The following is a 17824-nucleotide window of genomic DNA, read 5'->3' as shown; positions in this document are numbered from 1 at the left end:
AGGTATTTTCTTGCTTAACCAACCAGTGTGCCTCTGCCAGGTTTGTGTATTGCATATCTGACTTTTGGATGACAAGGGGTGAATAGGGGACATGGATCCAAAGAGCCTGCTGAGTCAGGGCTGGGCTGAATAGACCTGGGCTGCATTTAGAGTAGGGGGGAGAAGATTTCCTTTCCACTGAATGGGCCTGGTCTGCCTTCAGCAATGCTGTCTCCACCTCCTGCCAGAAAGCTGCACCAGTGAGGACAGAACTGGTTTTGACAGGGTACAGACACCCTCTGCCTTCAGAGAACAAAGGATTTTTTGTATAAAAAGAGGGACAGAGACCCCAGACTTTTAGATCCCTTCTTGGAATCAAGAAGAACTTTTGGAAAGAAGAGCCGGAGAAGATGAGGAGGAATACTACCCCTGGGCTGTTTGCTGTCTGGGGTTGGCATGCAGTGGCTACTTGCTGCCAAGGAAAGGAGAAAAGGACTTTGCTGTTTGCTTTGTCACCTGCTTGAGGAAAAGATCTCCAAGGGCTTAAAATATAGCTTGCCTCCTGTTCTGAAGTCTCAGGGACACAAAGACATCATTTCTTCGGTCTCTCTCTGCATTTGGAACTGCTGTTCCAGCTGCCACAAAAGGAAATTGCAACACCGACGCCCAAGAGCGATGCCGTAACCTGCACCAAAGCTGTGGGCACAGCTCATGAAGAGCACGACGCACCATCCCGACTTGCACCGTAGGCCCGACGCATGGTCTCCGAGGCCGTTATTGAATGCCGCTGCCTGCACTGGAGTCAAGGACACTGCACGTGACGTCCACAACTCACCCTCCCAACTTGCACCACAGCCCCGACTTCACCAATGGCTGAGCTTCACTAGCGTGGAGGCGATACTCAACGTGGGTGACTCCTGAATCCATCGACATTGCACAGTTGTTAGGAACCGACACCTTGCCGCCACCATGAGGTCACTTCCCTGGCACAGTAAGGAACCAACATCTTACCTTCCCTGCACTGTAATAAGGCACCAAGGCTTCACCTCCCCTGGGGTCGTGAGGAACCAACGCCGCCCGGCACCAATGAAGGATCATCTCCCTGATGCCGTGATCTTTGCTTTCGTCAATTTCAAGGTACTGTTCTTTGTGGGTATGCTTGACTCCGCGCCCGACGCCATGCACCTTGCGGTCGGCGCCGTACTTTGGGATTTTTTATCTGTCACAACGTCATAATAATTCCAGGTGGAGTTATTTCTTGCTACAAACTAGTGAATAACCTGTTTTTAAGGATATCTTGATAACTGTATTGTGGATTTTTATTGTTTTGGTTTATATCAAGATTACTTATTTTTCTAAACTGGTGTGCTGTCCATTTGTAGTGTTATCACTGTATTTACTATATAAATCAAACAATAGTGCCCAATTTTGGAGAAATATCAACAACTTGTCTAAGGCGCGGAGTCAAGGCGTCAATTCCTTTGTCCCAGAAGAAGACTGGATAACTTTTCTCAGCACGCACTTCAAGGGTACTGATATCAAAAGGATCGTCTAAACTTATAAAACATACTGAGGATTGTTCAACACTCAGCTATGACCGCCACGAGTCCAACCAACTTGACGAGACAATTATATTTAAGTGCGATCTGATCTGCAAAAGAATTTCGAAGGGGAGACGCGAGGGGGCCCCGGGACCTAAGGGGATCCCCCCCATATTGTTTAAGCAAGATCCTGACTTTTGGGCGGCTGCCCTTAAACCAATGTTCGTCAAGATTTTGCAAACATCATCAATTCCATCATCATGGAGGGGAGCCATTATTTCGCCCATTTTTAAAAAGGGAGACCAAAGCAACCCAAAGAATTATCGGCTAGTGGCTCTGCTCGACAACGAAGCAAAATATTTTGCGGGTCTGCTTCTAGAGGAACTGACATCCTGGGCGGCTGAGGTTTCAGCAATCCCATACAACCAAACAGGTTTTTGCAAAGGCATGGGAACTAACTCTAATATCCTAGCCCTTTCTTTATTAATTGATGCAGCCCAGGAAGTGAATCGTCCACTCTACCTATGTTACATTGATTATAGCTCGGCTTTTGACCATGTTGATAGAAACCTTCTGTGGGAAAAGCTACACAAGTTGAACATTCCCCCGCTGCTTTTAAATCAATTAATTCTTCTTCATAGCGATACATGGGTGCAAGTTAGGCTGGGCACAGGCGACTATCTTACAAGAAAGATTCCAACATATACAGGGGTAAACCAGGGCTGTGTACTTGCCCCAATGCTTTTTAATCTTTTTATGGGAGACATATCTACACTACTGAAGGAATGCAACTCCCACACTCCAAAGCTAGGGGGCTCTCAGATCGCAAACTTATTCTATGCAGATGACCTGCTACTTATCAGCCAGACCCTGGTTGGCCTCCAGCGGCTGTTGGACATCACCTCAAGATACTCTGCTGCCAAAAGGCTTAACATCAACCGTGAAAAATCAAAAGTTATGTGCATCAACCTTTCCGAGAAGAAAGCAACACGTAACTGGCTCTTGTCATCCAGAAAGAGGTCTCCGAATATCAATACTTGGGGGTCATCATAGACCATAAGGGCAATTACTTGACGCAACGCGAAGCCATAAAAAGGAGAGGATTAATCGCTGCAGTGGCACTCAGAAACTTAAAAAACACAGCCTCTGGTCCTAGCTTACATCCTCTCATAAAGGTTATACAGGCAAAGCTAATCCCAGCCTTTACTTTCGGTAGTGAAGCCATGAGAGGGAGGGACACTCCTTTATTAGACCGAACAGTGGCAAAAGCGCTACGTATGATCTTTGGCCTCCCAAGGTATTCATTGTCTGCCCAAATGAGACTAGAGTTCGGGTTACAAAAAGAAGAGCTGGCACGCAAGGGAGCCTACATAAAAACTTGGCATGAATTAAGCAGAGGAGACCCGAAAACCTTAAATGGTCTTCTGTGGAAGGAACTTCAAAACAAAGAAACATGCCCGGCAAGGCGGTACTTGGAGGCAGCCATTGTGGATCTTGGCCTACAGCAACTCTGGCTACTCAACAGCAGTTTTCAAAAAGATGGTCAATAAGACAGTCCGCAATGAATCATTGCTGAGAGACAAAGCCGCCCTAACAGAGCAGGCCCATGGTTGGCTCACAGTCCAATCATACACCGCGCGTTTGCCTCAAACATACCTACAAATAGGTTTTACCCAAAAAATAATGAAGAAATTCTTGAAATATCGTACAGGGCTACTGCCGCCAGCGGCCCACCTACCCCCATGGTTATGGCCACATTTACCAACAACATGTCGACTCTGTGGTAACGGCAAGGAAAATATAGTCCATTTGATTACTACCTGTGCCAAGCTCACCCAAAATCGACGCGCCCTCCTGCGACCACTGTTCAACAACCGTAAGATACGGTCCTGCAGACAAGCAGTGCCAGCCTGCTTCAAAGGGGATGACATCCAACTGAGCTGCCGAATGGTAAAACTTCTTGAAACAGCTGAGGCTTGCTTCAAAATTCTGAAAGAACCGAACAAATTGAGTAGCACCGTAAATGGTCAAAAGGACGAGCTCAATGGTACCCCAGAGGTCGAACGTCCAGAGCGACATCTCTGACCCTCCCTTACAACGACCGACACAGATCATACAACAGGGACATTCTGATCTGTTATTATAACTTAACCACTTTCTTTTGTATGATGGCAATATTTTATCTTCCTTTGGCCGCTAGGGAGGTAGTTTAGTATTTAAAAAAAAAAAATCCAGGATAAATAGATCGTTCAATAATATGTTAGCCTTTTTCTTAATTGTGTTACTGCCACCTTACTACGTATTCTTGTTTGTTTTATGGACGGAATATTTGGTTTTAACACGTTTAAATCTGATATATGTTTTTTCTGTAAATTGAATTTTCTTTCTTTGATATGGTAAAGGTTTTAATTAACCATGCACAATAATCCACTGTCACTGTAGTACTATATGTGTTCACAAATGCTTTGCCTCAGAGATAAGCCTGTCTGCTCCTGCGAAGCTACCAAGGGGGTGAGCAGTGGATTATTAGAAGTGTATCCCCCTTACCCTGACTACAAGCAAGGGCCCCTATTTGGACAAGGTACCTACCTCTGCCAACTTGAGACCCCCATTTACAACATTTACCTTTAGAAGACTGTTGGAGCAGGATGAGGTAATGAGTAGGGGTGAACTGTGAGCGCACCGACAAACCCCACTCTGCTGGTGGTAGGCAGAGTTTATTGCCAGACTCCGCACTTCAAGTGGAGAAGCAAAACTATGTGAACTCTGCCAATGGAGCGGAGTTTACCACCCACCCCCAGTGTTTTCTTTGTTTTACTGTTTGAACTGTTGCACACACACTTTACACATTGCCTCTAAGTTAAGCCGAACTGCTCTGTGTCAAACTACCAAAGGACTGAGCACAGGGTAATTTTGGGTTTTCTTGTTCCTTACCATGACTGGGATTGTGGTTGCTGCTGGACCATACCTCACACCCTAGTCAACCAGTAATCTAATTTCTAACACTCACCTAAATCCAGGATAGAGGCTGCAATGTCAGAATCATAGCTTTAATATATTGGCTTGTTGCTCTGGAGGTTACGTGCGTAAACACAATGTGTCCAGAATGGCTATGATGAAAGTGACTATTTAGGAGGGGGTCGAACTTCATTTTGGCACATTGATATTGAACCCCAGAAAATGTAGCAGGCCCACCATAATCTGGAGTTGAGTGACAACTCCCTTGGATGTGTTCGGCATCAGGCAGCCGTTGAGGTAGGAGAGGACTGCAAACCCGAAACCATAGATGGGCTGCTACCACTGCCATCCCTTTCATGAGCACTTATAAAGCTGAGAGGGAGCTCAGTGAACTGGAAATGCTTGTGGCCCACCATGAATCTCCAGTAATAGCTGTGCTCTGGCAGGGCGGGATGTGGAAATACACGTACTGCAGGTCCAGCGCTACCATCCAGTCTCCAGAACCAGGGCATACATAACATGAGCCAATGTGAGCATCTTGGATTTCTCTTTCCTTGAAAAGTAGTTGAGAGGGTGCAAGTCTAATATAGGTCATAGGCCTCCATCCTTTTTAGGCACCATAAGGTAGGGTGAATGATACCCATGCCCAACTTCTGGTGCGGGCACCCTCTTGATGGCTCCTCTCGGCAAAATAGTCTGTACTTCTCATCACAGCAAGCAGAGATGGCACGTCATCAGCTATTCATGGGATGTGGCAAAGGCAGATGGGTTTTCACACATGGAAGGGCAATCTCATTCTGCACAATTTAAAGCACACACTTGTAACTGCAGACCACTGGAACAGGTGGTGCCTGATCCTGCCGCCAATGGGATAGCTGTGTTGGATGGGGGTAGGCTAGAGAAGCTTAGAGGGGGTGGCAGCTGGAGAAGTGAGGACCTGAATTGCACACAGGGTCTGGGTCCCATATCCTGTTTAGGATCTGCAACTTAGTACATGAAAAGGATTGGGTACTTTGATGAACTGACTGGTGTGGGAGGTATTGTGGAGACCCACATGTGCCACTACCACATCTGCAGTAGTGGTGAAAAGACTTTTCCTGGGACCAGGCAGTTAGAGAAAGCCCTACCATGACCCGGCTCTCCAGAAAGTGTTTGAGTGACGTGTCTGCTTTGTCACTAAATAGCCAAGCCCCTTCAAAGGGTATGTTAACCAAGTCGATGATTGGACCCAGGTAACTCAGTGGACCACAACCAGACATGGCAATGCAGCACCACCATAGAAGTTCTACCCAGGGAGTCTGTGGTATCCAGTCCCCACCTGATGGTAAACTTCACTGCATCATGAAGGTCTGTGAGGGCTTGCTTGAGGATGGTTCAGTCTTCCTCGGGAAGTATGGGAATATTGGCCTAAGATGCATTCACAGGTCACCGACCACGTGGCTAGGCTGGTGGATGAGAAAATGCACTTCTCAATAGTGTCCAGCCTCTTCAATTCCCTGTCTAGTGGAGTGAAAGGGAATCAATTTGGATTGACCTTGACTGCTGAGCCAGGCTGTCGTGGGAGGAATGCTGGTAGAGGAAGGCCTGGCATCCTGGGGAAGGACAGTGGCGTCAAGCAATCGTGTGGTCTACAGGAGCCCCTGTGCAAGGTTTAGCCCAGGCCTCCAGGAGAACGTCAGTGAAGCTTCATTGAAGGGGAGCAAAGGTTCAGCCAAACCTGCTTCTTGGTGAAGCATCTCTGTTAAGACGCTGGTCTTGACCTCAGTCGCTGGCAACTACGCATCATGGTGGCAAGGGAAAGCATTCCAGAGTCTAGAGAAGTGTGCAAGACACTGGCGTCATACAGCTCTTCATACCAGTTTTCTTGTGGCTCCTCTAGGGATTCAAACCTTTCTTTCTCATCCATCCCTTCAGGAAGAAAGGGTCTATCTATGGGAAGTTATCCCAGGAGTTTGTAGGGCCTTGACGGTGCCAGCATCAATGTCAAACAGATCTGGGGCAGTGCCAACTCATAGTTCAGGAAGATGATTCCTCATCATCAAGCGGCATCTGTGGTGTCAGGGATGGCACCAGATGGGATGGAGCCAGTGGCAGCGTCAATCCGGATCTTGGGGGCAGATCCAGAGGTCCTGGCTGGCATCAGAGGTGGACCTGCCATTGGTAAGGCAACTCAGACACCTTCAGCTCCGTAGAGCCCAAAGGTATGCCGGAGAGACTGTGACACAAAGGTGGCATGCATGACATCATGGAACTCCTTCAACTGAACAGGCTCCAGTAATTTCTGGAAAATGCACAGTGGTTCTGCTATTCTTACCTTATTTCGAAGAGGACGTCAATGAGTAAAAAGACAGGCGGTAGCAGGACATGGCTCGCTGGCAGATCTCAGCTAGAAGGTTTTGGAACTCAAGGCCAAGTCCAAGTGCTCAGCCTGAGACGTTTGTGGTTAGATGTATCCGTGTGGAATGGCGAGTTCGGATGAAGACAAACCGTCCTCAACGCATGTCTACGGAAGGTCTGGTATTACTCAGGAGCGGTTTACATCATGCAGCTGTAGCCAGATTATAGGTATACAGGGTACTGCCCACCCTGATCGAATTATAGGGTATTTTAATTCATTTTTTCACGTGCACCTGAAATTTTATAGCTCTGGTCCGGAAGAAGCGCCAACGACCCCTAAGGCGTTGCAGGTGCAAAACATGTTGACCTATGACCTCTAAAACCTAGGCATAGTATGCCGTTGGGGCTAGATTTTATTTAGCAGTTGAGTCTGCTAAGGTTACACAATTGAGACATTCGCTGCATGTGTACCCTTTATTAACTTCTCTATTACACTTGCACCCACTTCCAACACCCTCATTGGACACCCCCACCCCACACATCCACATGCACCATCCGGCAGTCCTATAAAAGTTCTCTGATAAAGAGACCCTTCGGGGGACCCGTAAGGAATTGCAGCGCCGGCCCTACGAGGAGCAACCTCACGATGATGAAGCATGACACCCTTTGGGGTGTGTGAGGGCATCAGAGGACACATAATGGTCTTTCATCTTCATTTGTGGGTCCCCATCACCTAGGAATTCTCTTATTTTTTGTCTTTTCTTTTTTTCCTCTTTACTTCTCTTTTCTTAAAGGCACGGGTGACTTTTTGCACCCTTATGCATGGGTGACTTTTGCACCCAGCTGTAGGAACAGTGTCCTTTTGTAGATATATATGTAAAAAGACAAGCATACACAAGTTTAGCTCCAGAAATGGCGCAGAGATCTCCCTTGGGAACAGAGACAGGTCTTCTTCTGCTACACCGTCAGGAACTTCACCCGATCGTGGACTGCCATTGGATGCATGAAGGCCTTGGCACTCTGGCCCAAACAGCTCCTTTATTACCTATTTCACGAGCGCGAGGCCTACATACTAACTCATTCAAAGTTCCACTGGTGTGTGCTTACTTACCCATTGACCTACATTGGTTTGATGTGGAGTGCCGTTGAGCACAGGAGTGATATATCTGTAATTGGGTGTTTGTGTGCCTGCGATTGGTCCAATATATGAAAGATTTAGTGCTGTGCAGTGTGTTCTTGGTAGAAGCATGTACTGGGTGAATATGTGCCTAAGAGTGGTGATCTACATGATGGAAGTAGTGCGGCGCAGTGAATGCATGGTAAATGCATGAGCTGGGTGAGCCTGTGAGGGCTACAGTCCATGAAAGATGCACTGCTGTGCAGTGCGTGTATAATAAACGGGTGTACTTGTGCCTATGAATGGTACAGTGCATGGAGGCCCCTAGATAACATTTTTGGAGATCCAGGGCTTCATGATGAAACATAAGGAGAGGAGGTAGGGGATCCCCACCAAACATATTTGTGTACAGCTGCAGTCCTGTAGGTTGGGTGGGACAGACTGGCGAGGGAAGAAGAAGGCTTCCCCATACACTTCAAAAGGGGCTCTTTGGTTCAGCGAGAAGTTACAAGGAAAGGGTCTAGGCACATCTCAGGAAGGAGATTTGGCTGATAAGAGAATCAAAGAGAAGGGCTGCGGGCCTGGGATAACCTCTTGATGCTAACAGAATGCAGAACAAGGTCATACATTCACCCCTGTACAGAGATCTGGGAATAAATCCATCGTTTTTTTGCTCCCTATGCCATTCCAGTTTGATCCCAGCGATAATCAAATCAGTCTTGACCCTTCACCCAATGGGAACAGTCCAGCCCAAACTGCCAGGCCAGGTTCTCACTGGACTGGAACCAAACATTCTGGTTTATTTTGTTATTTACTACTACGAATGGTGTCCACCATTAGAATGGTAAATAAAAAAACTAAACAGAATGGGGGCTAAGTTATGCAGTATGCACATACATGCGTAGTGACTCGTGTATACATACGTCATAATGTTGGGCCTTCTTCACAAAAGCCGAGCTTACACATTACCACACGTTTATTATTTTTTAATTTTTTTACAAGTGCTGCAAAGCATTGGCAAAAAGCATTTCCAAAGTCAAGCGGTCAAAACAGAAAGACATTTAGGGTTTTCCAATGCTTACTTAGCAAAGTTATTCTTTACCCCGTGGTCAATCAAAATGTAGATGTTTCACTCACCTCTGAGAAGCCTTTATCCCAGGGATCCTGGTAGTGGCCCTTGTAATGTTTCAGCTCTTCCTCGTCTTGTGTGGTCACTAGGGTAACGGGCACCACCCCAGCAGGAAAGTCCAGTACGTTATAGAGAATTGTGTAAGATATTGCCACTGTAATACATTAATTACAACAAGCTGTGAATGTTAGATTGAAAGGAGAATTTCAGTAAGATTTACTAAAATACATTTTCTACTTATCTTGTTGACCATGGCCTGGTGGAAGAGTTCTTAAGATTTTGAATTAGAATTAGAATTATAGTCGATTTTAGGATGCTTCTTAAGTAAATGTGCTCTCCCAAAAAAGTTGAGGGTCTAGACTGTTGTAGTGAAGTGAACCTAAACCCCAAGACATATTGTCCAATTGCTGATGCGCTTAGGCGCTTAGATAACTGTGGGCAATGAACTCCGCTCCGCTGGCGGAGGTTGCAGAGATTTGTTAGCTACGCATTACATTGAAAACACGGAATTCATGCAATAATTCCGACTCCGCCACGTGGCAGAGTTAGCTATTGCACCCACAACCCTTTGATAAAACAGCTTTTCCTTTACATGTTAAAAAAACATATAAAAAGTGCACAAAAGTGAACTTTGAAAAATACCAGGCAATGAGAGAGGTGATAATTGTAGGGCCACCCCTAACCTAGGGGGGGGGGCAAGCAGATGCCTTGAGCACAAAGTGCATATCATGCTCAATGATTCGGTGGTGGTCCCATCCTCCTAGGACCACCCCAAGCAAAGTTATGGGCAAAACGTCAATGCCAACCAAAGGCCTAGCAAATCATTCTGGGGCGAGAGTCTAGAGTGCAGTGAATATTATGGGATTAGCTCTCAGCTGAGCCAGAGAGCCTGCCCCTTGAGGAATGTTTTCATATTAGATGCTATAATAGTACTGCACTCTAGAATATCGTCCCATAATTCTTTGCAGGGCCTTTGGTTGGGATTGTATTTTTACCCATAACTGTGGTTGGATAGGAGACAACATGCAATTGGTATGCCTTGAAGGGAGGGTCCCATCCGGCAACCAATTCATATGTTGTATCCTAGCAACAGAAATATCAGGGTTGTGGGTCAGAAGGGCTGGGGCACGTGAACAGTGCCAGGAGTCGTTGAAATGCACAGTCTGCCCTGCAGATGCACATGAACCTGAAAGCAGTTTGATTTTGGTGCCCCTGGAGAGATGGCACACTCCCCGGGTTAGGTGAGGCCAGTTGTCCATGCTTATAAACAGCGCGCGGCGCCCTATAAAGTAATGTGCTGCTGCATACCGAAGAGCTTCCCGGGATAGCCAATGGTGAATGCGGGGGACGGAATAGGGCACAGCATCACGTCAAGGTCCAGTTCTTTCCACTGGGCTATGAATTTCTGGCGGTATTCCTGTAAACAAAAGTGAGAAATAACATCCAGTGTGTGCACATTTAACTGATTCGTCGACTGCTGAGGGAGGCAGAGATTCAAGAAATAGGAAAAGACGAGTTAAGAGATGGTGGAGAATGACTGACCTGGAACCCTAATCGTAAATGATGGCATGGCAAACTACCCATAATCTGATCACAAATCAGCTGTCCCTGAGCAGGATGACCCGTTTGTTCACTCACAGCAGACACTGCATTGTCAAGCAAGCAATGGAAAGCTATTGAAGAGCTTTTGGCTTTGCCAATATGTGTTATCCATGTTGTACACCAGCATGGCTGCTGTTTAGCATAGTTAAAGGTTAGAAGGGGTAAAGGAGAGGGGGTGGAGTGTGGAAAAGTGGAGTAGAAATGAGTGTTATGGAGTGGCGTAGGGAGTTGTGGAGTGCTGTAGATTGGATTTGAATGGTGTGGAGTGTCACGAAGTGGCGTAGAGTGGAGTGTTGTGGAAGGAGTAGAATGTCAGTGTGGAAGATCGTGGAACGGAGAAGAGTGGAGTAGAGCATCACAGAATAAAGTGGCATAGAGTGGTGTAGAACAGACTAGAGTAGCCTAGAGGCTGTAGCATACAGTGGAGTAGAGTACTGTAGAGTAGAGTGGAGTAGATTGACGTGGATTGAGGTGGCACAGCGTGGAGTAGTTTAGGAAATTTGAATGGCATAGAGTCGCATTGAGTAGAGTGTTGTAGAGTTGAGTGGTGTTGAGTGGACTGGCACAGAGTGTCATGGAGAGGAGTGGCATATAGTGGAGTGAAGAGCAGAGTGGAATAGTGTGTCGTAAAACAGAATGGAGTAAAGTGGCATTGAGTGGCATACATGAAGTGGCGTAAAGCATCGTAAAGTGGCGTAGTGTTGCAGGGTGGCATAGAGTGGAGTAGAATGTTAAAGAGTGGAGTGGCATAGAGTGGAGTACTGTGGCCTGGAGTGAAGTGGTATAAAGTACAGTGATGTGGAGTATATTGGTGTAGAGTGCACTGACGTAGCGTGCATTGGTTTTGAGAAAAGTGGTGTAGAACGCAATGGTGTAGAGTGCAGTTATGTGGAGTAGAATGGTGCAGACTAGACTGCAGTGGTATAGAGTTCAATGGTGTGGAGTGGAGTGGTGCAGAGTAGAGTAGAGTGGCATGGAGCGCATTGGTTTTGTGTGCAGTGGCATAAAGTAGATTGTTTCAAAGTAGAGTAGGGTGGGGCAGGGTAGAGTGCAAAGGTGTAGAGTAGTAAAGATTGCAGTGGCATAGAGTTCATTGGTACAGAGTGCAGTAGGGTGGCATAGAGTAGAGTGGTGCAGAGTAGAGTGCAGTGGTAGAGAGCAGTTGGGGTACGGTGCAGCGGCATAGAGCACATTGCTTTTGAATAGAGTAGTGTAGAGCAGAGTGACGCAGATTGGAGGGACGCAGAGTAGAGGGACGCAGAGTAGAGGGACGCAGAGTGGAGGGACGCAGAGTGGAGGAGAGTGCAGTGTCATAAAGTAGATTGTTTCACAGCAGAGTGAAGTGGCTTAGAGTGGAGTGGCGCCGGGTAGAGTGCAGTGGCATAGAGTAGTGGCAAAGAGTGCAGTCGCATTGAATGCAGTGTTGCAGGGTAGAATGATATGGAGGAAAATGGTGTAGAGTGAAGTTGCGCAGAGTAGAGTGGCGAGGCCTAGACTGGAGTCGTGTAGAGTGCAGTACCAAAGAGTGCAGAGGTGCATAGTAGAGTGGGGTAGAGTGCAGTGGCATAGAGTAAAGTGTTGTAGAGTAGAGAGGCGTAGAGTGCATTGGTGCACAGTAGATAAGGGTGGCGAAGAGTGGATTGGCATATAGTGTAGAGGCATAGAATGTAGTGATGTAGGGTGCACAGGTGCAAAGTACAGTAGAGTGGCGTAGAGTAGAGAGGGCAGAGTAGAGTGAGGCGACAGAGTGCAGTGGCACAGAGTAAAGTGGCACAGAGTTAAGTGGCGCAGAGAGTTCAGTGGCAGAGAGTGCAGTGTTACAGAGTGGAGTGTCGTAGAGTGCAGCAGTGTAGACTAGAGCGGCACAGAGTGCAGTGCTGTGGAGTGTTGTAAAGTAGAATGTACTGGCGTGCAGTGGTGCAGAGTGGATTGGTGTACAGTGAAGTAGCGTAGGGTCAATTGGTTTTGAGTAAAGTGACAGAGTGAATTGGCGTACAGTGAAGTGGCGCAGAGTGCAGCGGTGTAGAGTGGAGTGGGACAGGGCAGATTGCAGTGGCATATAGCTGAGTGGAATAGAGTGGAATGGGGCAGAGTGGAATAGAGTGCCAGAAACTGTAGTGGCATAGAGCAGAGTGTTGTAGAGTGCACTGCCATAGAATGCAATGGTGTAGAGTAGATTGGAGTGGCTTAGAGTGTATTGGCATAGAGTTCAGTGTCATAGAGTGCAGCGATGTAGAGAGTAGCGACATACAGTGCATTGGCATAGAGTGGTGTAGAGTAGAGTGAATTAGCATAGAGTGCCATGGTGTTGAGCCGAAGGGTGTAGAGTTTAGTGGGGGAGAGTGCAGTGTTACAGAGTACAATGCCATAAAGTGGAGTGGTGCAACGTGGAATGCAGTTGCGAAGAGTGCAGTGATGCAGAGTAGAGTGGTGCAGAGAAGAATGACGCAGAGCAGAGTGGTGTGCAGTGTCATAGAGTGCAGTAGTATAAAGTGCAATGGCTTTGATGGCAGTGCGTAGATTGCAGTGGCTTAGAGGGCATTGTTGCAGAGCAGACTGTCAGACTGCAGTTATGTAGAGTAAAGTGGCATAGAGTGCATTGGTATAGAGTAGAGTGGTGCAGAGTAGAGAGACATAGAGAGCAGTGGCATAGAGTACAACGACTTAGAGTGCATTGGCGTAGAGTGTTGCAGAATAGAGTATAGTGACGTAGATTAGAGTGGTGCAGAGTAGAGTGTCATGGTGCAGAGCACCATGGCGCAGAATGCAGAGCGCTGTGGAGTAGGGTAGATTGTTTCAGAGTAGACTGGAGTGATGTATGGGAGAGTACAGGGGCGTAGAGTAGAGAGGTATAGAGTGCAGTGGTGCAGAGTAGAGTGACGTAGAGAGCAGTGGCATAGAGTACAATGGAGTACAGTACAGTTGGCTCAGAGTGCAGTGGCATAGAGTGTTGCAGAGTAGAGTATAGTGGTGTAAATTAGAGTGGTGCAGAGTAGGTTGTTGTGGTGCAGAGTTCAATGGCGCAGAGTGCCGAGTGGAGAAGGGTAGATTGTTTCAGAGTAGAGAGGTATAGAGCGCAGAAGTGCAGAGTAGATTAGCGCACAGAGTGGATTGGCATAGAATGCACTGGTGTGAAATGGAGTGGATCATCAGAGTAGAGTGCATTGACTGAGAGTGCAATGCAGAATGGAGTGGTGTAGAGTGCAGTGACGAAGAGTGCAGTAGTGCATAGTAGAGTAGTGTGGAATAGAGTACATTGGCATAGAATAGAGTTGTTTAGAGTAGAGAGGTGTAGAGTGGAGTGGTGCAGAGTACAGTGCAGTAACGCAGTGTGGAGTGGCGTAACGTAGAGTTGTGCAGAGTAAAGTGCAGTGGCATGGAGCAGGGTAGAGTACAGTAAAGTGGAGTATGCATGGTGCAGTAGCACACTGTCATTACAGACAGCACATCTTCCATTGAAATGACCATTACATTTGCACAGGCATAAAGTGTTACTGATGAAAGTATACAGCACACAAATGATAATGTGTGGAAATGTCATCACTTAGTGTATTGATTGTTTTGATCGTATTAAAATATGTTGCTACCATACTTATGAATTACCCAAAAATGTGCTTCATTTGTGATGACCTAATTCTGAAATAGCCATAAAGTTCATTTACACACTTACATTTTGTTGTATGCTAGAAAAAAATAGCATCCTACAGCCTTCTGACCAGCATAACCTCAGCAGCCAGCATGAATGTCACATAAATCCTATCACTTTGAAGTCAAAAAAAGAAAAAACACTAAGCTACCTGGGACAGCAAAGCCTGACATTTGAACTCTGTCTTTGACTACAAAGCAAATATGACACGATAAGAAAAAGATTTAAAGACCTGTTTACTGAAATCCAGTACTGGTGGAAGAATACAGTAAATAGGATCTCGGCGTGGGAAGGGACGAACTCAAGCCTGAAACACTAAAACAAATAAAGCCAACAAATAGAAAACAAGCAAATGTGAGTTACAAAACACAAAGCCAATGGAAAGCAACAGTCAGCTTTCCAAATGTCCCCAAGATGTCAGACAACTATGCTGTCTGGTAGACTTCGACCTAATAAAGATGCACAAGCAGACTCTATTTCTAATTCTCTTGCCTCATTAGCAGACTCAACAAGTATTGGCAAAGCCAATAGGTCCCAACTTTGGGAACGATTAGCTATGCCAATGTTTCCAAAAATACTAATCAGCATGGCTAAAGAGGTACAAAAAAATAGACAGTGTCATTTTGTAGGCGTGTGCTTTGCACATGCACATGCCTACAAACGCGATACTTTTTTAATTTACTTCTCCAGGTTGGATTAGCAAATTTTAAAAAAATGCTTTGTCGAAGCATTAAAAAAAAGGTGAAAAAGGTGGGTAGGGGAAGCAATAAGGAGGGCAGGAAGGATCACAAAGTACTAATGCTCAATTTGAGGCTGTGGTCCTCTGGCACTCATTTTCGGGACTTGACACTTACTTTGTCTCGTCAGACATTTCTGAGTGCAAGAGAGGGAAGCACAAATAAACAGGAAAGGAGGAAGAGATGGTAAAAAAAAACCTTCACCTCAGGAAATAGCAGGAACCTGAAAACGTGAGAAAGATGGTCAGAGAGAGGATGGTAGTGGATTAAAGAGGGCCAGAGGTGCATTACAGGCTACACAGACTTGGTGTTCATGGCTCTGACACTTAATACCACCAGCAGTGGTCTTCTGAGCAGCTCTTTGGACACCTGCAATCAATGTTTTTCAAATTAAGCGCTGCAAAGGACTGGGTCTGAAGCAAACACATAGGGCGTCGGAAGAAGTACACAACACGGGTGCGAGGGAGCAATGAGGAGCACCGGGGAACAGAAGCACATGGGTCAGAAAGAGTGCAAAATCCTACCATCAAAATCCTACCGTAGTGTTCATTCTCAACGTTCACATATTGATTTCCATAGACAATGCCGACAAGTAGATAGATAGCTGTAGATGATTTGTAAGTGTTTCCTAATCTTTGATATGACTTAGCTTGAAGGTGGTGCTTAAGGTGGTGGTGGTAAGGATGAGGGTGATGAAGTTGGAGATTAAAATGGTTAGGGCAGTGGTGGTTAGGGTAGGGTGATGGTTGGTAGGATGGTAGTGATGGGTAGGGTGATGGTGGTTAGGATGGTGGTGGTAGGGTAGTGGTGGGTAATGTTTGTGGTGGTCATGGTTGGGTGGTGGTGGATAGGGTGGTATTGGATAGGGTAGGATGATGGTGTTTAGGGTAGCATGGTGCTGGTAAGGGTTTTAGTAGAGGGTAGGGTGGTGAAAGTGCTGGTTAGGGTAGCTGTGTTTATGGTGGTGGTGGTGGTGGTTGTGGTTGGGGTAGGGGTGGTGATGGTTAGTAGGGAGTAGTAATTAGGGTGGTAGTGGTCAAGGCAGTGGTGGTAGGGTGGTAGTGATAGTGGAGGGGGTCCCATTTAGACAGTTATGGTGGTGAGGCTGGTGGTAGGGTGGTGGCGGTAGTAGTGTACTGGTGAGGGTTAGAGCAGGGTGGTTATATTAAGATGGCACTTAAGGTAAATTGGTGGTGGTTAGGGTAAAGTGGTGGTTTTGGATATTGTAGTAGGGGTGTGTGTTAGGGGTTTGGTAGGCTGGTTAGAGTGGTGATGATTAGGTTGGTGGTAGTTGAAGGGGGTGGTCGTTAGGGTTGTGGTGATGCTTAGGGAGCTGGTCAGAGTGGTGAGGAGAATGGTGACAGTTGTTAGGGTGGTTGTGATGAAGGTGGGGTGGTGGGTAGGGTCAGTGTGGTGGTGGTGGACGTTGATCAGGTCGACAATGGCGGTGGTTAAGGTTAGGGTTGGTGGTAAGATAGGGCCTTTATGATAGGGTGGTTAGAGTGGCAGTTGGGGTAGGGTGGTTGTAGGAAAGTAGGATCTGCTTTTATGGTCACCCCCAATTTTGTTGGTGTCATTCTGTTTTACTGACTAGTCTGACTGGGATCCTGCTAATCAGGACCCCAGTCTCTGTTTCTTCTCTAAATTGGACATGGTGAGTACTTGGGTACACTCCAGATTGGCTACTGGTGTACCCTTGTAAGTGACTAGTATATGGTACTAAGGTACCCAGGGCATAGGTACACCACAGGTCTCCCATGGGTTGAAGCATGTATTATGCCACCCTCGAGAGACCACTTAAATTGTGCCTACAGGCCTGCCATTGCCGCCTGTGTAAGCTTGTGCTAGCACCACTTACAAAAGATAAGTTTCCTTATATCTGTAGTCACTGCACTTAAAACCTTTGAGACACCCCTCAGGCAAGGTGCTTGGTTGTAAGTGTGAGGGTGCCCCTGATTGAGCAGGACACCCCTACAACCTTCAGACTCCATTCTCCCGAGTTCAAAGTGCATCAGGATACATAGAGTGGCCATATGTCATTACACTATGGCCATCTATAAACTGTCTGTAACAAACCCTGCTGCGTCTGGTATCAAACATGTTGGAATCATACCCCCACACCATAAACGGTGGGGGAGGTATGATTCCATGCACTGTAAAGCTCCTCCGGGAGGCCCTCAGTGCTCCCGGTACCAGTCTTCTAGACCCTGCCAGCAAACTATGGCTGCTGCCGACCAGAGACACAATTCTGCCCCGCTTCTGAGCCAAGGTTGAGCAGAGGAAGGCAGGATAAAAAGTTTCCTGTCAGAGGGAGGTGGGACCACCTCCAGACAGGACTTTGTGAATTGGGACAGGGTTGGGGGCCTTGCAAGACTGCTTTGAAGGGCACATTTGGTACTCTTCTTGCATACTCCAGTTGAAACCAGTTCAGGGAGCAGTTGGCTCCTGCTCCCGCTCGAACCTGAACGAGGGACATGGGAGTATCCTTCCCACTGTCCAGCCCCTCCTGTGGGAGGGACCCCTGAATCGTCCCAACCCTTTCCTTAGGGTACTTAAGGGGTTACCTGTGGGGGGATTGTAGGTTAGTCCCTAGATTCGTTGTGGGACAAGATTCAGATCCAATACCACTTCAACATCAACCATCTGGGCACTCTCGACATTGCTGGACTACACTTTGGGAACCGAGACTGCAACTGGGAATACTTCTGCTGCGCCTCGTCTCATTGTCCTGCAAGTCTGCTGCAACATCTGTGCCTCTGCTCCATACAGGTTCTTCAC

At 46.8% G+C, this 17824-nt stretch overlaps 1 protein-coding gene across 1 annotated transcript in view; it reads right to left on the bottom strand.

Annotated features, from left to right (window-relative positions):
- FAAH (fatty acid amide hydrolase) overlaps positions 1-17824 on the bottom strand; it is a 430791-nt gene that overhangs the window by 26116 nt on the left and 386851 nt on the right. Inside the window, exons 14-15 of the mRNA XM_086952348.1 lie at positions 10370-10478; positions 9070-9215 (exon numbers count right to left, since the gene is read on the bottom strand). Coding sequence (XP_086808474.1) covers positions 9070-9215; positions 10370-10478 — 255 coding nt within the window. The remainder of the gene's footprint in view (positions 1-9069; positions 9216-10369; positions 10479-17824) is intronic.

Source organism: Lissotriton vulgaris, chromosome 1_1, assembly GCF_964263255.1.
Source record: "Lissotriton vulgaris chromosome 1_1, aLisVul1.2, whole genome shotgun sequence".
Lineage (NCBI taxonomy): Eukaryota > Metazoa > Chordata > Amphibia > Caudata > Salamandridae > Lissotriton > Lissotriton vulgaris.
The sequence above is the reverse complement of the archived record's forward strand: the minus strand, read 5'-3'. Positions and strand labels throughout refer to the sequence as shown.